We start from the raw sequence: 26,440 nt of genomic DNA, 5'->3' as shown, positions 1-26,440 counted from the left end.
GAGAGGTCCCATTCAAACCGCTATCTTACCCACTGTTGGATTTAACCTTCTCAGATCAAAAGTTGTTCCAGCTTATACAATGAAAGCAATAGCCTCAGTGGAGCACCTGCTACCTTCTTGCTCACAATGAAAACTAAAAAATGAAGGTTCCCACAACAGAGTACCATGGCTCCTGAGGAGCAAGAGCCACTGTTCTGGTTACCCTCCTAACCTAAAACTCGGCCCAGGAGCAGAACAGACTCCATGGCAGCAGGTTTGCTTGTTTTAAATAAACAACCACCTCTTTCGTTATAAAGCCAGAACTGGATGGTGCCTGACTACTATTACATAATTTTGGAATCTCAGATTCTCCAGAAGAATGTTATCAGCCCATGTGATCCAATAAAGTAATTAAGCTTAAGGTAATAGGAGGGAATTGTATGAGAGCTTAAACTCTGAGCAACCAGTTTTCAAAAGGCCTTGGGTGGCAGTGAACATTCAAACTCCATTTGCGGAGTCCCCACTCAGAGAAAGCCTGGATGGATGCTCTCGGATTATTGACCAGGAATGTAACTGACACCGCCCTCAGACGAAATGCACTGCGTTGCCGGGGATGCAGCTGGATTGAGGTTTGAGAGACTAGCATTTGTTTTCACTTTTGACCCATTTTTAAATTGTTCTAGTTTCTATTGTTTTCTGCTTTCTCTTGGATTGAGGTTTGTCTGTGTTTTGTTTTGTTGGGGTTTGTCCGATTTTCTTTTCAGAAAACCCAGGATAGTAAGTATCTTGAGATAGTAATTAGATTAATAGTTTCTTGGGGTTATGGTAAGGGAGGATGGGGGTAATGAGGGGCTAATCATAATAGGGGCAAGAACGAAGACAATGCTCTAAAATTGACTGTGGTGATGACTATACAACTCTTTTTAATATATTTAAACCATTGAATTATATGGTATGTCCATAATGTGTCAATAAATCTTTTTTAAAATATATTTGAAAAAGAATGCTGATCAAAAGAGGGCAACACAGAACAAAATTTTAAATTCTCACAGAATCCAAACCTTTTTGGTGATACTGAGGTAGACGGACCCTGAAACTACTGCCTGTAAACCTTGATTAAAACGGCTTCCACTCCAGGCTCCTCGCCAAGCCGGGTGTGGCTGAATTAGTAAAACTGTCTGCCTGGAGAATAGTGTGCCTTGAAGTACTATATACAGGGGATCAAGTTGACAGCAGTAACTTGAAAGATTAGGCAGAAAATTTAGAGGGCAATGAGTTTATGTCAATATGGAAGGAGCAATTCAGAAAAGGAAAATTAGAAAGGTTGCACAACTTGAAGAATATAGTGAATGTCCCTGGATTATACCGGGAAAGTTGCTGAATTGGTTCATATTCTACTGTGTAGATCAACAATAACGAAATGTAAATATATATTGTGAAAGTCTCTGTATACTACTGCCTCTAAATATATGACTGGTTTCAGAGAATTTGGTAATGTACTTGGGGGAAACAGGTGTATATATTTAAATCATAAATAAAGTATATTTTTAATAAAATATAAACATTGTGGTATCTACTATAGATCAATTTAGAAAGATGATTCGGTTTCACATTATCAATAATGAAGGCTCAAAAGTAAAATGTCTGAACAAAGAAACAGCAAAAAAAATACAAATGAATCCATCTTCATGCCATATAGTGAATCTCCATCTCTAACATTAGTTAAAAATTCTATTACAAGAACCCATCTTGAATGTTTTTATATACATTATTGTGACATACAGGGGAAATTCTTTTTAATCATTTTATTGGGGGCTCTTACAACAATCCATACATCAATTGTATCAAGCATATTTGCACATATGCTGCCATCGTCATTTTCTAAATATTTTATTTCTGGTTGAGCCCTGGGAAATTATTGTTGCTATTTCTGATAAATGTCCAATCTATCTCTGAGAAACATCTAATTAATCTAGTCACATTTTAAAGTAGACCTACAAGAAGCTAACATTTTAAACTGTTCCCCTTGTGAATGTTAACTAGGCACAGGGCAAAAGAACAACTGTTAACTGAGCTCAGCAGACTTAGAAATGCATGAGCCCAGTGGCTCCATCGATAACAATTCCTGTCCTCCGACACAAATCAAAACCAAAAACAGGGGGTGGGAAGGGGGGATGAGAAATGGACACCCAAAGCCCATCTGTAGACAACTGGGCATGCCCTCACAGAAGGGTCACAAGGAAAAGATGAGTCAGTCAAGGTACAGTATTGCACTGATGAAACACACAACTTTCTTCTGGTTCTTTAATGCTTCCTTCCCCCACTATCATGACCTCAATTCTACCTTACAGATCGGATTAGACCAAAACGTGCACACTGCCACAGACAAGAGCCTGCAACACAGGGACCCAGGATAGATAAAACCCTCAGGACCAACAATGAGAATAGAGATACAACGAGGAAAAGGGGAAGGTGGGGGGAGACAGGGGATATTAATCACAAAGATTGACATATAACTCCCTCCTGGGGGAACGAACAACAGAAAAGTGGGTAAAGGGTGACAGAGAACAATGTAAGATATGAAAATAATAATTTATAACTTGTCAAGGGTTCATGATGGAGGGAAGGGAGAAAAATGAAGAGCGGATAATACCCAGGGCTCACAGAGAGAGAAAATGCTTTGAAAATGATAATGGCAACATATATACAAATGTGCTTGACACAATGGATGAATGTATGAATTGTGATGAGATGTAAGAGCTTCCAATAAAAGTATTTAATAATAAAAAATGTTAAAAACCCAGTGTCATTGAGCCGATCCCAAAGCATAGCAACTCGCAGTTAGCAGTACAATGCTGGGTCAATAGTGCCATCTCTTATAATGCTTCCAATGTGGCACTATTAAAAGAGCCTCCTATTTGGAATCACTGACCTGGGATGAGCAGTCTAGCGCTTACCCAAAGTGCCACCAGGACTCCTTATTACATCTAAGGTACTATACGTTACAGTGCCTAAAGAATACACATAGCAAAAGGAAATTAAAGAAGACAACCACTGACTTCTCACACATTAAGTCACAGGTATTAGATTAATGAGCATAAAACAAAAACCGCACTAAGTAAGAAAACTCATCTAGATCAAAGGAGTCCTGGTGTGTGGTGATTACACGCTCGACCACAAGCCAAAAAGGCTGGAGCCAGGAACAGGAACACACTCACCACTCCATGCGAGAAAAGTGGGACAACTGGCCTCCATCCAGATGACAATTGGCCTCAGTAAAGCCATAGACACAGTGGTTCTCAACCTTCCTCATGCCACCACCCTTTAATACTGTTCCCCATGTGGTGACCCCACAAGCATAAAATTATTTTCATTGCTACTTCTTAACTGTCACTTTGCTACTGTAATGAATCAGGCAACCCCTGTAAAAGGGCCGTTTGACACCCCCCCCCAAAGGGGTCGCGACCCACAGGTTGAGAACACTGTCTCAGAATCTCTACAAAGCAAGTACTCTTTTTTTTATTATTTAAATCATTTTATTGGGGGCTCGTACAACTCATCATAATCCATACATACATCCATTGTGTCAGGCACTTTTGTACACTTGTTGCCATCATCATTCTCAAAACATTTTCTTTCTACTTGATCCCTTGGTATCAGCTCTTTTCCCCTCCCTCACAGTGCCCCCCCATGAACCATTGATAATTTATAAATTATTATTATTTTATCATGTCCTAACACTGTCTGACATCTGCCTACTTTGTCTTTAGGGTCACTGTAAGTCTCAATCAATTCAACGGCAGACAAGAGCAATCTAGACCAGGGTACAAACAAAATGCTAAGCCACTGACTCAACTGCAAGCTAAAGACAACTCCTCCTGCCCTCCCTGCTGTGAGCAGGCCTAGCTGGTGAGATCATGGCCATCTAGGAGGTAAATGGAGACCATTTGCTCTGCTTTGGATAGCTACTTGCAAGCGTTTAAGATCCCAGTTATTATGCAACAAACCAGGATGTAAGATGAAAACCAAACTCACAGCCATGGAGTCCATTCCAACTCACAGCCACTATTAGGCCAATTAATTAGGATGTTCTATAAAACCAGGACCTCCTAACCAAGGAACCAAATCCCACAGGAGTGTTACCCTGTCCTATAGAGTCACCATGACTCAAAATTAACTCAATGGTAGTGTGTGGTAGTTACATAATCTGGTGTCAATTTGACGATTAAGAATGTAGGCGTGGAGTCTAGTCTGACAATCAGGATATCACCCAATGAGGTCTCTCCGTAGGTATGGCCTTCTCCTGAGGATTCTGGGAACTCCTGTATTTCCTCCTTCGAGGCAGGAGACATTCTCTCGGCTCACTCCCTTGGAGACTCTTTACCGACAATGCTCACTCCCTGCAAGACATCACTGTGGAGAAAATACATGCAGAGAGGATGATGGAGACAGATCTCTGGAGTCAGAGAAGCCACGGAGACAGCCCTGCCAGCACTGAGATGCTTACAACGCCACTGGATCCATAAGACTTCCAACCTACTGGCCTGTGATCTTCCTGCATTCAGCGTCATTGCATGTATTTTGTGAAGCTGAAGAGGAATTTATAGATTGGCATTGGGCATATAAGCTAATATCAAACTTATGGACTTGATCTGGACTGGGCTGGGACGTTTTCTCAATATGCACTGCTCTTGCTTGTACCCACTGTGTATAAGTCTGGGTAAACTAGAGAAACAAATTCTTAGACACACATATGCGTATAAGAAAGAGGTTTATATACAAGAGCAGTTGAATATAGATGAACCTTGAATACAGGGAAAGAGGGGCCAGACATCAACTTGTGCTCCAAGATGTGAATGCAATTTACCAACATGAAGCAGGAAACCAGTAGAGAAGTCTGAGAGGCTGGCCCCAATCCCAACTATGTGGACAGCCAGCCACCTCTCCCCTCAGAAGAATTTCCTTCAGAGGACAGCACTGAAGCTACAGCTCAGGGAGAGGGACATATCTGATCAGAGTACACAGAAGCAAATAAAGGGGGAGGAAGAGAGCATGGAGCACATCCTGGCCCACCAAGCCTTGAGGACGATATCCCTGCTCAAAGCAGTCAAGTCACAGAGAGGCCCATATGGCCGGCCCCACTACGAGAAACAACATCCCTCACTGACCCATAGCCCTACAGGGGACAACACTAGAGACACAGTGTGGGATTTGTGCCCGAACCGACCCCACCACACCGAGGCAAAACACTAAGGGCGTGCAACAGAACAGTAAGGAGAGCCGGGGCATGGCACCCCATCAGACTTGATCAGAAAACACTCCTACTAAAGGTCAACAAACAGACCTTGAACTATTTACAGGCTTTCAGGTTTTTGCCATTGGCTTTTGTTGTTGTCATTTTCTCTTGCTCTGTCTTGGTTATTTTGCATATTATTATCTCTGCAGATCTATCTAGGTAAGATAGGCTGGATAAACAATCTGGAGGAGAAAACAACAGGACTGATGTTTCCGGGGAGACATAGTAGACGGGGAAGTGGGGGAAAGGAAGTGGTGTTAACAAACCCAGGGACAAGGGAACAAGTGAGCCAAAATCAGTAGAGGAAGGTGTAAGAGGTCTGGTAGGGATTGATCAAGCCCAATGTAACCAAAGCAATTACTGAAACCAAATGAAGGCTGAGTATGATAGTGGGATAGGAGGAAAGTAAAAGGAAATAGAGGAAAGAATTAGGAGGCAAAGGGCATTTGTGGAGTTCTAAACACAGGCATGTACATATGTAAATATATTTATATATGAGGAGGAAATAGATCTATGCGCATATATTTATAGTTTTAGTATTACGGTAGGTGGACATTAGGCCTCCACTCAAGTACTTCCTCAATGCAAGAACACTTTGTTCTATTAAACTGACATTCCATGATGCTCACCTTCCCGACACGATCGCTGAGGACAAATAGTCGCATAAGCAAATGTGGTGAAGAAAGCTGATGGTGCCCGGCTATCAAAAGATATAGAGTCTGGGATCTTAAAAGGCTTGAAGGTAAACAAGCCGCCATCTAGCTCAGAAGCAACAACGCCCACATGGAAGAAGCACACCAGCCTGTGTGATCACGAGGTGTCGAAGGTATCAGGTACCAGACATCAAAGAACAAAAAATCATATCATTGTGAATGAGAGGGAGTGCAGATTGGGGACCCAAAGTCCATCTGTAGGCAACTGAACATCCCCTTACAGAAGGGTCTCGGGGAGGAGACAAGCCTGTCAGGGTGCAGTGTAGAAATGATGAAACATACAACTTTCCTCTAGTTCTTAAATGCTTCCTCCCTTTACCCCAACCCCCACTATCATGATCCCAATTCTACCTTACAAATCCAGCTAGACCAGAGATGTACACTGGTACAGATAGGAACTGGAAACACAGGGAATCCAGGACAGATGACCCCTTCAGGACCAGTGGTGAGAGTGGTACTGGGAGGGTGGAGGGAACGTAGGGTGGAAAGGGAGAACTGATTACAGGATATACATATAACCCTCTCCCTGGGGGATGGACAGCAAAAAAAGTGGGTGAATGGAGACATAGGACAGTGTAAGATATGACAAAATAATAATAATTTATAAATTATCAAGGGTTCATGAGGGAAGGGAAAAAATTAGGAGCTGATACCAAGGGCTCAAGTAGAAAGCAAATATTTTAAGGATGATGGCAACAAATGTACTTGACATAGTGGATGTATGTATGCATTGTGATAAGAGTTGTATGAGTCCTCAACAATATGATTTTAAAAATTCAAGCTAACCCAGAATTTCATAGTAAAATGAGGACAGGATTTAGATTAATACCAAGAACTGGACCAAGAGAGCTCCCAGGGTTAGTCACCGAGACTTCTGCTTTTATTTTACTATAAATTTCTCTTCTCTATGAAAGAAAAAATTACTTAACTAAGGCAAAATAGAACACTAAACTCAGTAAGAGTTCATATTGCTCCTACTCTTATATCGTCTAACAAATTAATCATTTTCTGTGTATATGATTCAGAGATTTTAGAATAATAGATTTATATGAACTACACTTTCACATATTTGTCTTCATTAAAGTGCAGCCTCAGGTATACAAATTTACATAACATAATTACTGAAAGTTGAAGGAAAACACACCAGAGCACAAGTCTTTAAAGAAAAATTATAAAATAATTTCAAGGCCCTAGAAAGAGTTTAAGGAACCCTGGCAACATTCCAGAGTAAGCACTGGACTGCAAACCGCAGCGGTTTAAGACCTCTCACAGCTCCACAGGAGAAGTGAGGCTACTCACTCCCATAACCATTTACAGCCTTGGTAACTCTGTGGAGGATCACTATCAGTCAGAATCAACTTGATGGTAGTGGGTTTGGTTTAGAAAGAGCTTAGAAATGAGAACAATGAGACTTTGCCATGTTCCTGAAAAAGAAGATGTGCTTGGAAAAGGGTCAGCAACAGAGGGAGGACCTACACAAGATAGACTCAGGGGAGCTGCAACCGTGACCTTACACCATAGTTGCAACAATGGCCTCCAACATAACAAAATCTGTGAGAATGGAATAAGACGAGGCAATAGTTCATTCTGCTGTACAAGTCGTTAAGAGGTGTAGATGACTCAGTAGTGTTAAAAACAGAAGCAGTTTCCCAAAAAGGAAAATCTTATGGTAATGTAGTCTTCCAAACAATCCTATAGTGGCATGCAAAATCACTGCCAGTAGATGGTGCTAATCCCCAAATGTGCACTCCAGAAGCTTCGCTACTCTTACTGTACTCAAATAAAGACGGATACGACAAGTGCATTAAAGCGCTGCTTCAGCTTCCTACAATTTACAGTAATTTCTAAATGTGCTTTATCCTTCAAATTAGAATCAAGTTAAGCTAAAATTACAAATTTTTTCTTAAACAATAAAATCTTAAAAAGGAAAATAGAACACTGTATCATCTTTTTTTTTTTTGCCCTAATCGTTTTTTTCTCTTTTCTTCTTTTACATTTTATTAGGGACTCAAACAACTCTTACCACAATCCATACATATACATACATCAATTGTATAAAGCACATCCATACATTCCCTGCCCCAATCATTCTCAAGGCGTTTGCTCTCCACTTAAGCCCCTTGCATCATGTCCTCTTTTTCCCCCCCCTCCCTCCCCATTTCCCCCTCCCTCATATGCCCTTGGTAATTTATACATCGTTATTTTGTCATATCTTGCCCTATCTGGAGTCTCCCTTCTCTGCTGTCCCTCTCCCAGGGAAGAGGTCACATGTGGATCCTTGTAATCAGTTCCCCCTTTCCAACCCACTCACCCTCCACTCTCCCAGCATCGTCCCTCACACCCTTGGTCCTGAAGGTATCATCCACCCTGGATTCCTTGTACCTCCAACCCTCATATGTATCATCTTTTAGAGTTAAGAATGTGAAAATAGAGGCCAAGTTTGTATTCGTATTTCTAGAGCAACCAACAATCTACCGCATTCAAAACAACTTCAAAAAGTTTGTGGGGGTAAAAATGAGTTAAAAGATAATGGAAATTTGCCATCCACCTTTGAAGCCCCCCTGCAGGGACAAACTACCAAGGTGGCCTCACTTTAAATCTCGGCCCCCAACTACTCAGCAGCTGAGACGTTGAGCCAGCTATCTAAGCCCTCATTCCCTCATGAGTTGGGATCAACTCATTGGCACTGAGTTTGTTTGTTTTTTTGCCTTAGTTACATCATTCAATAAAATTTTTAAAGTTGTACCTATCTACTAAAGGATTCAAAAAACTCACAGAAAATTTCCATTATCTTTTCATTTCATGGTCCACAAACTTTTGAAAGCCTCCTTTGTGCTTCTTGTGAGATCTAAGTCAGGAGTTATACAGCGAGTTCCTAGAAAGGATCTGAAACACAAAAGTAAGTCAGAAAGTACTGCTGCCGAAGAAGCCTTTATTAAACAGACGCATAAAAATGTGGAGTTGTTTCTTGTTTAAAAAACTCATTTAATGGGGGGCTCGTACAACTCTATCAGAATCCATACATCCATCGTGTCAAGCACATTTGTACATATGTTACCATCATCATTCTCAAAACATTTGCTTTCAACTTGAGCCCTTGATATCAGCTCATTTTCCCCCTCCCTCCCTGCTCCCTTTTCCCTCATGAATCCTTGATAATTTATAATTATTATTTTGTCATATCTTACACCATCTGACGTCTCCCTTCACCCACTTCTCCGCTGTCCATCCCCCTGGGAGGAGGTTACACACAGATCCTTATAATCTGTTCCCCCTTTCTCCCTCACCTTCCCTCCACCCTCCCGGTATGGCCACTCTTACCACTAGTCCTGAGGGGATCATCTGTCCTGTATTCCCTGTTTCCAGTTCCTATCTAGGCCAGTGTGCATCCTCGGGTCCAGCCAGATTTATAAGGCAGAATTGGGATTATTATAAGAGAGGGAAGGGGGAAGTATTCAAAAACTAGAGGAAAATTGTTTATTTCATTGCTACACTGCACCCTGACTGGCTCCTCCCCGCAGTTCTTCTGCAAGGAGTTGTCCAATTTCCCACAGATGGGCCCTGGGTCCCCACTCTGCACTCCCCCTCACAATGCTATGATTTTTCTTTTGGGTCTTTGATACCTGATACCTTATCCCTTCGGTGTCTTTTGATCTCACAGGCAGGTGTGCTTCTTCCATGTAGGCTTTGTTGTTTCTCAGCTAGATAGATGCCTGTTTATCTTCAAGCCTTTAAGACCCCAGACACTATATCTTTTGGTAGCCGGGCACCATCAGCTTTCTTCACCACATTTATTTGTGCACCCATTGTCTTCAGTGATCATGCCAGGAAGGTGAGTATCTCAGACTGCCGAATTGTTAGAACAAAGTGTTCTTGTGTTGAGGGAGTACTTGAGCAGGGGCCCACTGTCCATATGTATCCTTAATACTCAATCTATAAATATATGTACATAGATCTATTTCTCCCTCGCTGTATATAAATATATTTACATCTTTAGATGCCTGTATTTAAATCTCTATGACTACCCTTTGCCTCCTAGTTCTTTCCTCTGTTTCTTTGTACTTTCCTCTTGTCCCACTATCATGTTCAGCCTTCATTTGGGTTTTAGGAAGTCCTCTCGGTTCCATTGCCCTTGATCCAGCCCTGTCAGACCTCTTATACCCTTCTTGGCACTGATTTTGGTTCACTTGTTGTTCCCTTTTCCCTGGGCTTAACACTCACTTCCTTTCCCCACCTCCCCTTCTCCCATGACTGTCATCCCATTTTTCTCTCTTCTGGCTTGTTTATTCCACCTATCCCTACCAGGTAAACATGCTATGTACCATCACAAGACTGAGTACAAGGAAGCAACAATAGAAAGCAAAACAATAGCTATAACAACAACACACAAAAAAACCATATAAATAGTTCAGGGTCTATTTGTTGTCCTTCATGAGTGCTTTCCAGTAGAGTCTGATGGGTGCCATGCCTTGGCACCACATATATCCCTGGGACTTCATTGCTCTGCTCCCCCTGCTGGTCTGCTGCATGCCCCTAGAAGCTGGCTTCTGCATAGTGAGCTCAGGGCAGGCATGATTCCTGCTGTGTATCTCTAGTGTTGTCCCCAATGGAGCGATGGGTCAATGAGGAGCGCTGTGCCCCGTGGTGAGGCCGGCCCTGTGGTCTTTTCCGTGCATTGCTGTTCTGAGCAGGAACATTGTCCTCAGGACTTAGTGAGCCAGGATGTGCTTCACTTTTTTTCCCCCTTTCCTCCCTTGTTGGCTCCTGTGTGCTCCGATCAGACAAGAGCTTTTGTTTCTTGATATATTCTCTTACCTATGCCTACATACTCCTAAATGCATGGTTTCCATCTCTCTAGCTCTGTCCTGAAGAATTCTTAGCTCCTCAATTTACACACCTTTCAAGACTGTCATCTGGTGGGCCATGACTCACAATTAGAAGAAACCGCCACAAACATCCATTAATAACCAGAACACGGAGTGTACAAAGTATGAATCAAGGAAAATCAGAAGTTGTCAAAAATGAAATTAAACTCTTGAAGATAGATATCATAGGCACTTGTGATCTGAAATGGGCCAATATTGGCAACTTTGAATCAAATGACTATACAGTCTACTATGCCAGAATTGACAATTAATGATGAATGACATTTCAATCATCATCCAAAAGTAGATTTCAAGATCTGCAAAAATTATAGCCTTTTAAAGCCCACGGGGGAGTTCTACTCTGTCCTGGAGGGTTGCTATGAGCTGACGCCCAATGGCAGCAGGTGCTATGTAAAGAACTGACTCGGGAGTGAAGGGGAAACTGAACAAACAGCTAGGCCACTTCGGAAGCTACTACAACTGTCCCATCAAAAACTGGAGTAGCCGTTACTGCAGCCGCAGGAGTGAGGCTGGTGGCAACTGTCAGATGCTAGACACATGTGAAAGGCAAGACGTTTGTAGCCCTATTTTTACATGTGTAAGCACAGGCATACATTTAACATTTTCTCCAAAATGCTTACTGTAGTTTTAGAAATATTGTAATAGAAATAAGACTCCTTAAGTACATCTTTTCGGTAACACCTGGGACACTATACTTTACGAAAGAGTTACATAAACCTCTAATAAGACGGCAGCCATCAAATGTGAAGGCTCGAAGGCAGGCTCCGAGAACCTGATCCTCCCACTGACGTTCCTACTTCCCGCACTAGGTGTGAGCATTTGAGCACAGCTTCTCTGAGCCTCTGCTGTCTGTCTGTCAGATGGGACCTCACCTTAGAGGAGTTCTGTTACTAAATATGACAATGACTATAACCCTTAGCAGCTACAGGACAACAATTCAGTAGTGGCTGTCAAACTGATTATCCTAGTCCCACCAGTTTGCACACCCGCAGGCACCAGCATGACTTTTTTGCCATTGTGGCTCTTAGGATATTCTGCTCTGGTTTAGTGTATCAGTCAAAAATATTTCACTAAGAATTAACTTTGGGGGAGGATGGTAGGGAAAAAGAAGGAGCTGATCCCAAGGGCTCAATGGAAAGTAAATGTCTAGAAAAGAATGATGGAATATATGTACCAATATGTTGGATACAATTGTATGTACCAATATGTTGGATGTATGGATTGCAACAAGTATTGTTAGGGCCCCAAATAAAATGATTTTTTTAAAAGAATTAACTTTAAGTGTTCCTAACATACTATGTGTATTTAATATCAAAAGCACAGATTTTATTTTAGCTATCACAAAGTACTCTGACTTGTGTTACATATCTCGATTTTTTTAATTTAAAGGACCAATCTTAAGAATAAGTGGCAAAAGGAAGAAGAAAGCAGTGCCTACTAATATATTTTTTTCTTCACTTCAAAAGTACAAGGTTAATTGTTTAAAGATTTCACAAGACTGGAACAAAAACAATAAAGAGTATGACAAGAAGAATGATTAGACATGAATCATCACCAGAATGTTTTTGTCTAGTTCATGGCACCCTTGATTGTTATCCTGTTGCACACCTTTGATGTCCTTTCACACTGAAATTCTTTTACTAAAGAAATGTAAGACAATGATTACAATAATTGCCTTTAGGGGAGGCCAAGAAAGAGAGGTGAAAGAGAGACCAACTTTGCATCCACAGCCGTAGGTTCCTTCCCTTGTAAATATACTAACTTTTCAAGAATGACCAATACATTTTCTAAAGACAGAAAAATTCCATTTTAGTAGCAACTTACAAAGCAAATTTTTACTGTTTCATAGTCTATTACAATGACAGCTTACCAGATTGATGATGCCAGTAATATATTAGTATTGTTTGCAAGAAACCTCAATGGAGGCTCTGCAAGCAGTATACAAGATAAAATTCCCCCACCAAAGCAGCGGAGCATAGCAGTGAACCAGCTTGAAAGAGGATTCTTGCATGCGACTGTCACCGCCCCTGAAATAATAAAAATAAAAAGAGAGGTCTGAGATAGGTGTGTATTTACAGTCCAGAGGTGTCAGGGGCACTAAAGAAATAAACTTCCTAAGTATACAGCTTTCAAGAATTTACCATAATTATTATATGTGACAATCACAATCATTATAAACCATGTCTTTAATTCTATAAAGCTGTGGTTCTCAACCGTCCTAATGCCGCAACCCTTTAATACAGTTCCTAATGTTGTGGTGACCCCCTCCCAACCATAAAATTATTTTAGTTGCTACTTCATCACTGTCATTTTGCTACTGTGATGACCCAGGTGACCCCTGCAAAAGGGTCCATCAACACCCAAAGGGGTCGCGACCCACAGGTTGAGAACCGCTGCTATAAAGCAAAGCCAGAAGGCATGTTGTGATGGCACAAGTGATTTTTGCCATCTTAACATGCTCTGTTCAAGCTCTCACTCAGGTATCTAACAGTAGACCATTAAAATCAATCTCTTCACCTGTCTACTTCCTTCACAAACCCTATTATAATCATTCCTGTGCAATATAATATGCCAAAAATAGATATATATATATACATGAAAAACTTTAGAAAATAAAAAAGGCTGGTACAAATAAACTAGAGGCTGGAAACAGAAGACTAAAACATACCCAGAAATAAAACACTGATGAAGAACAGGATACTGACATCATCTCAAAATATCTTAAAATTAATAGATCACTTATTACAGAGGGAAAATAAAACTTTAGAGTGGAGAAACTATGCAGACATGCAGCAACCACCAGATGATTCCTGATGTGAAGCATTGAAGCCACATCACTACTTCCATGGTATTTCTATTAAAAATGTATAACCTAAACTGCTGTAATCAGACAAACCCAAATAAAGGACTATTCTGGCATAAAAAACCTGGCCTGTACTTTTTAAAGATTCAGATTTAGAAATGCAAGTCAAGGTTAAGGAAATGTTCCAAATTAAATGTCATTAAAGAGATAAGTCAACTAAACAGAAGGCATGCTCTGATTCATATCTTGGGTCAGTAAAGAATTATACAGGCCTTTATTTGGACAGTTGTAGTGAAGAGAAGTTGGTATGTCTCTTCTATCAATAGTCTTTTTAACTCCTACCAAGTGTCGGGTGGGAACATGAAAACAAGAGTGTAGACCACTCCTATGAAAATCTTGGTCAGTTCTGCCATTCCACTGGGTTTACTATGAGCCTTATTAGAAGCAGGAACAGACAAATCTCATGATCAGCAAGAAACAAAGAGCAGAGTGCTGGTGGCAGCATCATGAGACACAGCAGGAGTTTCCCAGGCTTAGAACAAGTAAAGTTGAGTGCCTTCAGGCAGGAGGCTGGCTTATAAAGTGGAGTCCCCGTTAGGCATTTATCAGTGCTAAAGGAGCTTTCTAACCCTTGCCTGAGCAGAACAGAGACCAAGGGGCTATGTGACTTCATGACTGAGAACCAGAGTAGCATGCCTACCAAAATGACTAAGGAAAATAATTATAGACAAAACAACTGTATCCTTAACATTTCTGATCCTGACTTGTAATCTGTGGCATCCAATAAATCCCATAATTGTGAGTACTGTTTGTGAGTTGGGTGTGCCCATTGTAAGCGATTATTTAACCCAACAGAAAAGCAGAGTCCTGAAGAGGGACGATTGCTGTCCGTGGGAAAAGGAAGGTTGGAAGGTAGAGGCAAGTTTTACATCTACTTCACAGAAATAATTCATGAGCAAATGTGGAGTTGCATTATCATCTCAAGATGTGACTTCCCATGCCATCATTTCCTCAACAGCTAAGAAAATCTAAATTATGAACGGTGAATTAGATAAAAGTATTACATCATTGCTAAACTCCTGGATTCTGATAAATGTAGTATGGGTCTTAGAATACACATATTTAAGTAATCACTGTTACCAAATGTCTTTAAATTGCACTAGTGTTTTCAAAATTTAATGTGCATAAATTAAAATTGTAGAAAAAGAAAACAGTAGCGTAGACAGGAGGTGAGTAGGAGCCACGAGTACCTGGGAGACAACTCTTCTAGCTCTAAGTCAGGAAATACCAAGGGGGAAAATACCGAAAAATAAACTCAGGGAAAAGGAGACAGAAAATAATTAAATGGAGCTAAAATAAGGGGGATCAATATAGGCAATCCATAAAGTGCACCAAAGCTGTTCTTTGAAAAGACTAATAAAACAGATTACTGTTCAGCAAGTCCATACAAGATTCAAAGTTTTTAAAAACATGATAACTGTAGTTAGAGGGATTTTTTTAACTTTTTGATTATGATGCTTTTTTGGGGGGGGGATATCTTTTTTTTTAATCATTTTATTAGGAGCTCGTACAACTCCTATCAGAATCCACACATACATCAATTGTGTAAAGCACATTTGTACATTCCTTGCTCTCATCATTCTCTCCGCTCTCCACCCAAGCCCCTGCCATCAGCTCCTTGTTTTTCCCCTCCCGTCCCGGTCCTCCCTCCCTCATGAACCCTTGATAATTTATAAATTAGTGTTTTGTCACATCTTTCCCTGTCCGATGTCTCCCTTCACCCACTTTTTGTTGTCCGTCCCCCAGGGAGGAGGTCACATGTAGATCCTTGTAATCGGTTCCCCCTTTCCAACCCACTCTCCCTCTACCCTACCAGTACCACCACTCTCACCACTGGTCCTGAAGGAATCATCCGCCCTGGATTCCCTGTGTTTCCAATTCCTATCTGTACCACTGTACATCCTCTAGTCTAGCCATATTTGTAAGGCAGAACTGGGGTCATGACAGTGGGGGGATAGGACGCATTTAGGAACTAGAGGAAAGTTGTATTTTTCATCGTTGCTACACTGCACCCTGACTGGCTCATCTCCAACCTGAGACCCTTCTGTAAGGGATGTCCAGTTGCCTACAAATGGGCTCTGGGTCTCCACTCCACACTCCCCCTCCCCATTCACAATATGATTTTTTGTTCTGATGATGCCTGATAACTGATCCCTTCGACACCTCATGATCACACAGGCTGGTGTGCTTCTTCCATGTGGGCTTTGTTGCTTCTGAGCTAGATGGTCGCTTGTTTACCTTTAAGCCTTTAAGACCCCAGACTCTATCTCTTTTGATAGGCGGGCACCATCAGCTTTCTTCACCACATTTGCTTATTCGCCCGCTTTGTCTTCAGCGGTTGTGTCGGGAAGGTGAGTATCAGAGAATGCCAATTTAATAGAAGTATTCTTGCATTGAGAGAGTAACTGAGTGGAGGCCCAATGTCCTTCTGCTACCTAATACTAAACCTATAAATATATGCACATAGATCTATTTCCCCAGCCTCATAAATATATTTGCATATGTACATGCCTTCATTTAGACCTCTATAAATGCCCTTTGCCTCCTAGCTCTTTCCTCAGTTCCCTTTGACTTAACTCTTGTTAGAGGGATTTTTTTTTATTACAGCAAAACAGCATGTATTTACTCTAACAAGTGTGAAAATGTAGTTGGTATGGGCAATTTTCTAAGTAACTATCAATTAGCAAAATTCCTTTAAAAATTCTACAGAAGCCTGAAAACATTAATGACTGCAGGAAAAACTACCAGGCAGGCAAAGTTCTACCCTAAGAAACATGCTAGACCCAGACAAATAAGTAGAAAACATTTACTAAGCAATTTTCATTGCTCATGCTATGTAGAGAATAGCAAAGCCTGGAAATTCTGACTCGTTCTGAGACAACTGAATCTTAATCTCAAAAACTGAAAAGAAATTGGGGGAGGAGGAAAGAAAGGAAAGACTAATTATTACTTACAAATATAATGCATGAAAATATTAGTAACAAATTAAAATCAGTTGTTCTTTGTAAATATAAGAAATCATGATCAAGGAGATTTTATTAGAAGTATTCAAGGAAGGTCAAATGTTTAGAAATTCATTAAAGTAATTCACCACTCGATTAATTAATGTAACCATTCTTTTGCTGTACTGCCCTGTCATCTACCACCCTCATAACTGTTAGGGTTGAGTCATTGTGTCCGTCAATCTCCTTGACTGTGTTCCTCTTTTAGACAGAGAGGAAAAGATAATTTGATAGAAATTCAGTATTCCTGATTTTTATGAGCAAATAATAAAGCAAAACCTAGAAATAGCTAATAAATATAAGTTATCTGCTCATTAGTTTAACAAATGTAGAAATGTGCTTGACACAATGGATGGATGGATGTATTGTGAGAAGAGTTGTACGAGCCCCCGATAAAATGATTTTTTTAAAACGCAAAATAAAATACTTAATATACATTCAATTGGCAAGAAGAAAATTACAGCCTAGTATTATTAAACCAGTCAAGGTGTGGAAGAACGCTTATGTCCTGAGAGACTATCTAAGGAAGCCTGGTGGCACAGGGGCTGAAGCCCTGGGGTGCCGCACAGTCCGCGGGCGAAGCAGCAAAGCCCTGGAGTGCTGCTGCCACAAAGGCTTACAGCCCTGGAGAGCCTCTGTGGCCCTTCTACTGGGGATGACCACAGTGACAGTAAGTCTGGGTGTCAGGGTAAAACCACTGTGAAGAACAATTTAACAGCATCAATTTCAATTTTAAATCTACTCAAGTACCCCAAGAACGGTGTTTATAATGTTGTAAAAAAGATGAATAAACTCTAAATGACCGTCCTTAAAGGAACATTTAACTAGACCATGATTGCTGTCCTAACAAGTAGGACGCAGGAACAATTCAAGAGGGTGGGAGATCAATATTAGCACTGCAAGATTCCCCCAAACTCTATGTTGAGTTTTTTTTTAAAAAGGCAAATATAATTATGCTGAAAAACAGTATTTATAGCATGAGAGAAAAACTCCAAAATTATGCATTTCTGTAGGTACATATGCATGAAATGCACAGAATAGGATATGCAACATAAAGCTGTTCATTTCTATCTTTTGAGAGAAATTACAATTCAGGAAGATGGTTGAGGGAACTTTAAATTTATTTAACCATATTATGTAATTCTATTTGAATTCTTTAAAATGTTCACATACAAATTGTCTAATTTAATCAAGATTTTAACAAATTATGGCATATCCAATTTGAGGAACATTAAAGTATTCCAAAGAATAAAACAGCTTTGTATGTAAGTGACAAGGAATAATTCTAGGACATACTATGTGGGAGGAAAAATATGCCAAATAATTATCGATGTTTGGGTAGAATTAGTCCACATTATGTGTGAAAGTTTTGGTGTAAAATGATGTGAAAAGGGATGCATCTGGGATTGCTAATGTAATCATAATATTTTGTGTAATTTCGCTGCAAAGACCTTAAGAAAAAAAAATACGCCAAATAGGCACATAAAATCATATGGATGTAAATAATATGTATGTTAAAAATCACATGAGAAACCGGTTTCTATAGGGATATAGCAATAGCGCTCATATAAACCTGCAAGCTGAATAAGGTCTGTAAGAATTCCTACCACACTTAACTGTGGCCACCTCTGGAGAAGCCCACTCAGATAAAAGCACACAAGCACACCAACAAAAAACTATGTCAATGTGTGTGTGAGTTCTGAAGGATAACAACATACCTGAATTTAACATACACTTTAAATGATATATGCTTGGCGGTGGAAGATCTGCATAAAAGTTTTTTAATTAAAAAACATTTTAAATTTAAAATACATTTCACACAATAACCTATGTCTAGGAGAGAACATGAGTTGGAAGATGTGAATTTTCTGTGGTGACACACCGTGTCAATTAAGTGGTTCTGGGGTTTAATGATATGAATATGTGAAAACCTTAAGTGATGATGACTTGTTCCAACATGGAAAAACAATTCATTTTAAAGGAAACACTGCCATCAACTCAATTCCCACTCACAGCAGCCTGACAGGACAGTCAAATGGCTCCCTCAGCTTTGAGACTAAATCTGTGTTGAAATAGACAGCCTCAGGTGCCCCCCAAGGAGTGGCTTGTGGGTTTGAACCATGAACTTTGCAATTAGGAACACAGCCAGTGTTTAAACACTGCACTAACAGGACTCCTTCTTAAGTACTTATAAGAAACCTATCAAATTAAAAGATAGGCTATTTCCATTTCCAGTGCAGCAACTTCTCCAAGTTATTTTGAGTGATAAAGGGCCATGCTGCCTTTAAAGCCAAATTCTGATGTAAGTTGTGAGCGTACTCTATTTCCAATTCAAATGTGTTGTTATCTAACTACACACATGGATAGACAATCTACTTTGGAGAAAAAAAATCAACCAATGAAAACCCTAAGGAACCAGTTCAGCTCTAGCATACATGGGGCCACCATGAGTAGGGGTCAACTTGATGGCAATTTATACAAACTTTTCTCAAGGCCCACACTACTTTTTATAGGATGCAGGGTCTTATAGCATCATTCTATATTATGCCCATTTGCACACATAATACTGGTACCAGATTTATTTTAATGTGATGTTAAGCTGTGAAACGATCCAAACTTAACCTGGAACTTAAGAATCTTTAAAATACGTAAATTTTCAATAGGCAAAGAACAATTACTAAAAGAACTTTCATTTAAGTTTTTAAATAAAGATAATGGGGGTTAGAATACTTAACGACGAATTCCATTTATCTGAAAACTTACTGAAGCCCCTTCACATTCCTTTAGTTAAGGGATAAACTAAGTTATTTACCCAAGATAAAGAGTATTTATTTTTTACATACTGACATTAAAAAGAAAACTTAAATTAAGTGAACCACTCTGAGTTACAATAGGCTTTAATAACAAAATACTCCCAATATTGATTGAAAGCTAAAAATGAAATAAAAACTAAATTCTAGTCAGCATTGACTCAATGGTAGTGAGTTTGGTTTTTTTAGTTTACTTACAATAAAATCTCATAAAATTCAATCTCCAAAATAATTCTACAACTCTACCCAAAATGAATCATTGGATTATCTTTAAAGTAGTTTTATTGACTTGACCAGGTGTCCTCAAACTGCGGCCCGCCAAGGACATTGATCCGGCCCTCCGGGTGTTTTTGCCCCGTTTGTTTTTTCACTTCAAAATAAGAGATGTGCAGTGTGCAGAGGAATTTGTTCGCAGGTTTTTTTAAAACTATAGTCCGGCCCTCCAACGGGTCTGAGGGACAGTGAACTGGCCCCTGTTTTAAAAGTTTGAGGGTCCCTGGGCTTGACTATAATAAAACTTGACATAATATTGTTCTCAATGGACTACATATATGGCTTCTTTATTTGGCTGTACTCATTCGGTTTTAGTTCTTCCATGTGCCCCCATTTCAAAGAACTATGTGCACTGCAGCTGCTTTTGGGACAGTTAACAGTCAGCTTGCTGGTAGTTAACATTACCTCTAGAAAGAAGCATTTGGGTGTTTACCCTTCTTAAACCTTTAACTACAGGTGTTAAGCATTTCAAAGTTACATCACTCTACTTTTCCCTTCCTCTTTTCCTTTTACAGAATTATCTCCTTAAAACTAAGAAAATTAGCAAAGAATCAATTTCATCTCTCAACTACATTTTATTATCAGAATTATTAAACAATAACCATGCACAAAGGGAGACTTCTATGATATAATTCAAGGAGTTTGGAGTTGAGTTTGATCACAGTTGGTCAAGGAGATGCACAATTATACCAACACACACACACACACACACACAGCCCTCAGGGGTTATTTGCAGTGTTCCTTAATGCATAACTAGAATAGACATTCCTTGAAGACACAACCCCCTCAGTGACTATGATCCATAGACTAAGAATCATTACAGTAGGTTGGCCACATAGAAGCCCTTTGACCTTTCTCTCTCGGCTAAGATAAGACAAGTTCTAGAAACTGGTGCTCTAATCAAAACCATAGAAGATGAAAGGTGACTTTCACTGTCACGTCCCATTTGTCTGTATGGTCTCTTAACAAGGCAAATGGATTCTGGAGAATTACGGTGGATTTTCATAAATATATTTCAGTACTGACTCCACCTGCAGGTAGTATTCAAGTCAGAGTGTTATGACTGGGACAAATCAACATAAGCCTGTCATATGGTATGCCAATGCCTTTTCCTCCATATCTGCAAGCACTTCCAGAAGCACTCTGCTCCGACCTCTCGAGGCAGAGTGGGTTAAACATTGGGCTGCTAACCAAAAGGTGAACTCAGGTTAGAATCCACCAGCTGCTGCACAAAGGAAAACTGAGGCAATCGGCTTCCATAACGATTTACAGCCATGGAAACCCTATGGAGTTCTCTTGTCCTACAGAATCACTATGAGTTCGAATTGACCCCATGGCACTGGGTGGGTGGTTTCACCATCTCATCTCAAATCCATGTTAACTCTCCCTCTCTCTACTATAACAAAGTGCACAGAGATCTGGATCTTAAGGAGTCTACACATTACCACATCGGTTTATTATACCGAAGATCTTATATTATTGGATCCAATGAACTATAAGTAGCAAGCACTTTAGATATCTTGGGAAGGTAATTTCCCAGGTTACTGTATCAGTCAGAATCCAATTCAGGAGACAAAAAATATATACTCATTGTTTTAGCAGAAACATTTTAATATAAAGAAATAGGAAGGTTTAAAAAAAAGGGTTAACAAGTGGCTGACTACAAAAGAAGGGCAGGAGAGAATTCTGGGTGAATAATAAAATCATTATATATAGTTTAATTTGACTATGTTTGCCAAAACTCAAAGTACTTTAATAAAAAAAGAAATATACTGTACGTAAATTATATCTGCCTAGATATATTAAATATTATAATTTAATTTGATATAAAATTAAATATCAAATATCCCATCAAAAATGCACTTTTTATATCACCAACTATGAAGACATAACAAATCCCCACTTTACACTTCTGTTTAGCCTTTTTTTTAAAAAACAATTTTATTGGCACTTAATCCACATATCACACAATTCAATAGTTCAATCATATCAAGAAGAGTTGTAGAATCATTACCACAATCAATTTTAGAACACTTTCATACCCCAACCCCCCAACTGTTTAGTCTTGATACAAACTGCCCAACCACACAATTCATCCTGTGACCAGAACCAGCCATAACTGGGTCAGATCTTGCGAGTTTTAATGTTAGTTCAGAACTGAAATGCCAGTCCCCAGGAGCCCCCTCTCTGACCTGCAGGCTACCAAGTCAGCATTGCCTCAAGAACCTTTCTAAGATACTATACACAGGCTCAGAGGCACTCTCTGGGCTCCCTCATTTCTGACCTGAGGGCTACAAATTTAAGGGGTTCCCTCCACCCCATCAGGATGCCAGCCACAGCTTTGGGGTCTCCCCTGGACTTCTGGACTTTAATTGTACCAATGTATATGCGCAGGTCTAGCAAGGTCAGTGAGGTTTTAAAACTTTTTAAGGCCATAATAGTGGGGAGAGGTCTTTTTAAAGAACTAGAAGATAGCTGTGTGTTTCATCAGTGCTCTATTGCACCCTGGATATAAAACGTCCTATCAGTGTGGTCCTTCTGTGAGGGACTATCCAGTTGTCCTACAGGTGGGTTTGGGGTCTTTACCTATGTTCCTTCTTGTCAATTTGATTGCTTGATTCTGAACTTCTGACACCCCTTCCTGTCAATACCTCAGGATCACACAGGCTGGCATGCTTCTTCCATGTGGGCTTTGCTGCTTCCCTGCTAGATGGCTGCTTGTTTAACTTCAAGCCTTTGAGATCCCAGACACTATATATTTTAATATCCGGGCACCATCAGCTTTCTTCATCACATTTGCTTGTGCAGCCATTTTGTCTTCAGCAATGTCAGGAAGGTGAGTATCATACATTGCCACATTAGAACAGTTCTTGTACTTAGGTAGGAGTTAAGTAGAGGCCCAGAGTCCATCTGGTTCCTTATTGCGTGTGTGTGTATGTGTGTGTGTGTGTGTGTGTGTGTGTGTTTATGGAGAGAGGAAATATACCTATCTTTTTATATTTACATATATACATATCTATATTTATACCAATATATACAGCTTTTATTCCTTGTTGTACTTCTTCACCGTCAGCTGTAGGTCCCTTGCTATTTCCATCCCTGATGTATTGGCTCACTGTTCCCGTCCCCCCCATCTCCTCCTCTCCCATGCCCCAGACCATTGGTCAATTGCTGTCTCCTTGAGATTGCTTGTCCTATCTTATATAGATACATACAAACACACACACACACACACACACACACACACACACACGCACTCACACAGGTCTAACTGCTGACCTTTGTGAATATTCCCCAACCCATTCAAATGAGGTGCCAAGTGCTGCCCCGTGAGTCAGAAGTCTACTTTGAGGATTTCGTTCACATTGCTGATGCGCTGTACTCCCTTCTTGGCTTTCCCCCATGTGGGACATTCAGACCGGCCACACTCCCCACCCTGTATCTTCAGTGCTGTCATCTAGGGAGTAGACATCATGCCAAGACTGTTAACTCTTAATGGGAGTAGAAAGCTTCATCTTTCTCCTGCAGAGCAGATGGTGGCTTTGAACTGCTGACCACAGTTAGAAACCCAACACATAACCAGTACACCACTACAGCTCTATTATAAGCCATAAATCAGCATTGGCATCGAGAAGAGACCCAGAGTTCAGCCAAAGCAAAGATTTCATAGCCCAAGGGACTCATTACTTGCTCCCATGTCTTCCACCAACCAGGAAGCCCATGGATCTTCTGCATTTCAGAACTGCTACTAGGGATCTCAGTGCTAGTACAAACTCCAGCTCCCTCTCTAGCTCGGTCAGCATCAAGTGACCACAGATTCCACAGGGTGAGTCTTTCTGGCCTGACAGCCACCAACCAGAGTTACCTCATCACCTCACTTATCTAGAGATCATCACTCACGAACAAACACTTTGGGTAAAGTTAATGTGAAACCAGACACTACAAGGCAAAATATAAGTCCATATTTACAGAAGCAGAATGCGCCATCTTTGGAGAAACATGAATCCTAACAAAATGCCTGACTTTAATTGTTTCAAGGAGTCCAAATGCTTTTGTTTATGCTTATATGCACTGACATTTAGGATAGTACATAGAAATTTTTAACTAAATGTTAGCATAAATAATGTATTTATGAAAAAACAACTCTGTTTTCCAAAGGGAAAAAAATGGAGTAAAAAGAGTCATACAGTTTTACATTGCACTAATCTCTTTAATGCTGGCAAAATAGCAGGCGGATTCTCACAGCTGCTTCTGCAATCAGTCTGTCAGCTGTCACAGGTGCAGCCATCATGCAGCCTTGGAAAACCGCACTATACACGTGTGTGAAAAAGCAATAAAAATCTGCATATTCGGAAAATAGTTTTTACCTGAGAACATCAGGGAACTCCAGGGGTCCCTGCTGTATGTCTATAGAAAAACACACCAAATATTGAAAATGAAGTAGTAAAACAGAAAAGGCCAGTTATTAATGAACGAAGTACAGCAACATCCTCAAGTCCTCATTCATTAACTCTCTGTAGAACAAAGCAGCGCGAGAAGAGAGAAATAGAAAGAGATATTTAGACTCAGAAAGATCCAAGCAAAACTAAATGGTGGGCAGAGTAACTACAGAGGCATTAACGACCAGTGGCCGCGTGGATTCCTACTCTTGGCAAGTCCGTGTAGGTCAGAATAGAACTATGCACCACAGGGTTTTCAACAGCTGATTTTCAGACCATCCGGCCTTTCTTCCTGTTTCTGGGTAGACGTGAACCTTTCGGTTAACAGCTTACTCCAAAGCAATATAGTTGTTAAGACTGGCAGAGGCTGTTTAGTCAGCTCCCGCTCAGATCCATAGCAACCCTGTGCTTAACAGAACAAAGCATTACCCAATCTATTGCCTTCCTCACATGGTGTCATGTTAGAGGCCGTGTCAATCCATCTCATGAAGGGTTTTCGTCCTCGTTGTTGACCCTCTACCAAGCATGTATGACAGGGATAAAGAAATATAGTGGGAAAAATAATCTAAATGTAAAGTATAAGCTCAAATCGTTCTCCATCATGACATAATTTAAAGAGCTCTCAACACTGTAGGGGGTGTCACTAGAGTTGAGGTTCCACGGTGCCTGACTTCATGGTGTCAACCTCGCCATGAACCTCCTGCCATCCTAGACCGTACGGAATTTTTGGTAATACTATTCACTTTAATCACAGAATACGATATAGTTATAAAATTGAGTATTGATATTTCCTAGATGATATGAATACTAATAACATTGTTTTGTAAACTCTACAATGAATTACATTATCTGCTGAGTCGCATAGTTAGTTGGTAACTCCGCAGACGCCTTTTTAATTTTTCTCCTTTTCTGTGACTCTACTTCATTCTCCAAAAAAGTTCTCGACACAGGTCCACCAATTACCACAATGTTATAGCTAAAACACACCATCAAAAGGACAAACGTGGCCACAAAATAAAAAACACCAGCAACGAACACACCAGTGGCACAAGCGTGTCACTGTCACTTAGTCATGCTCACAACTCGGACCTGAGAGAGTTCAAAAGCAAATCCGCACAGCTTGCACCTATAGATAGATATCCATACGCTGGGCTTGCCAAACCAAAAGTTCTTATCGCTGCGTAACTAGAGGAATATTTTTCTTAAAAAATAAGAAACGTCTGTCGAAATACGGCATCAAAAGCTTCCCGGCCGGGCATTCGGGTGTCTCCGTTTCGGACGGTGCCGGCCCACGTCCCTAGCCCCACTGGTGAGTACAGATGGAAACCCGAGCTCGGGATTCTAGGAGTGGACCACGCACGGTGACCGTGTCGGATGCCCCTAGGCTGACGGCGACCTTGGGCCCCATTCGTCCGGGGCAATCCCGGGCCGCCAGCTCCGCCCGGCGGAAGCTCGTGGAGGGGAACGTGGGTGCGTGGACTCGCGCCTGTCCTGAGTTTGTACGACGTTAGCCACGGGACAGGCTGCCCCACCGGAGGCTGTGCTCTGCGGTGGCTTCTGAAGTACTTGTTCCACCAAGTGGCGGTGACCCGCGGGCCGCGCCAGTCCTGGGCGACGCCAGCCGGACGGGGCTCGGACGCGCGGCTGCCCCGGGGGTCCAGACCCCAAGTCGCCCCCCCCCCCGACGGGCAGCGGGGTCTCTCGGCCGCCCGCCGCCCGCGCCGTGTGGGGGACGCCGAGGGGGCCGGCGGGCTGGAGCGCCCGCACTCACCCGGCTCCCGCTTCAGGGCCATCACCGACACCAGGTAGTGGGCGATGTCAAAAAAGGGGAACATGGACGTGCGGGAGAAAGACAGGATCAGCTCATCCCACGGAGACTCCATGTCGACGGCCCCCGGCGCTGCCGGTTCCCCGCGAGCACGGCGACCGGCCGGAGGGAAGGGAAGCCGCGGCCGCGCGCGCCGCCGCCCCGGCGCTCCTTGCGCCTGCGCGCTGGCCGGGGTCCGGCGTGGGAAGGAAGGGGCGGGGCCGCGAGTCCCGGCGTCGCTGGCTGGGTGGCAGTTGGCGGGTGGGCGGGGCCTGCGGGCTGCAGGTGTGTCCTGGCCTTCATGCTCCAAATAAGGATCCAGGGTTTTCTCTCTGCTGGAAGCTGAGTCAGCCCCCCCCCCGCCCCCCGGGG

The 26,440-nt window shown here is 41.4% G+C and overlaps 1 protein-coding gene across 1 annotated transcript in view; it reads right to left on the bottom strand.

The window, feature by feature from the left end:
• TMEM38B (transmembrane protein 38B) overlaps window positions 1-26,238 on the bottom strand; it is a 41,435-nt gene extending 15,197 nt beyond the window's left edge. The window contains exons 1-2 of the mRNA XM_075560269.1: window positions 26,033-26,238; window positions 12,745-12,901 (exon numbers count right to left, since the gene is read on the bottom strand). Of these exons, the coding sequence (XP_075416384.1) occupies window positions 12,745-12,901; window positions 26,033-26,144 (269 nt within the window). The 5' untranslated portion in view covers window positions 26,145-26,238. The remainder of the gene's footprint in view (window positions 1-12,744; window positions 12,902-26,032) is intronic.
• Window positions 26,239-26,440: the final 202 nt, after the last annotated feature.

Source organism: Tenrec ecaudatus, chromosome 10 (assembly GCF_050624435.1).
Source record: "Tenrec ecaudatus isolate mTenEca1 chromosome 10, mTenEca1.hap1, whole genome shotgun sequence".
NCBI classification, from domain to species: domain Eukaryota; kingdom Metazoa; phylum Chordata; class Mammalia; order Afrosoricida; family Tenrecidae; genus Tenrec; species Tenrec ecaudatus.
The sequence above is the reverse complement of the archived record's forward strand: the minus strand, read 5'-3'. Positions and strand labels throughout refer to the sequence as shown.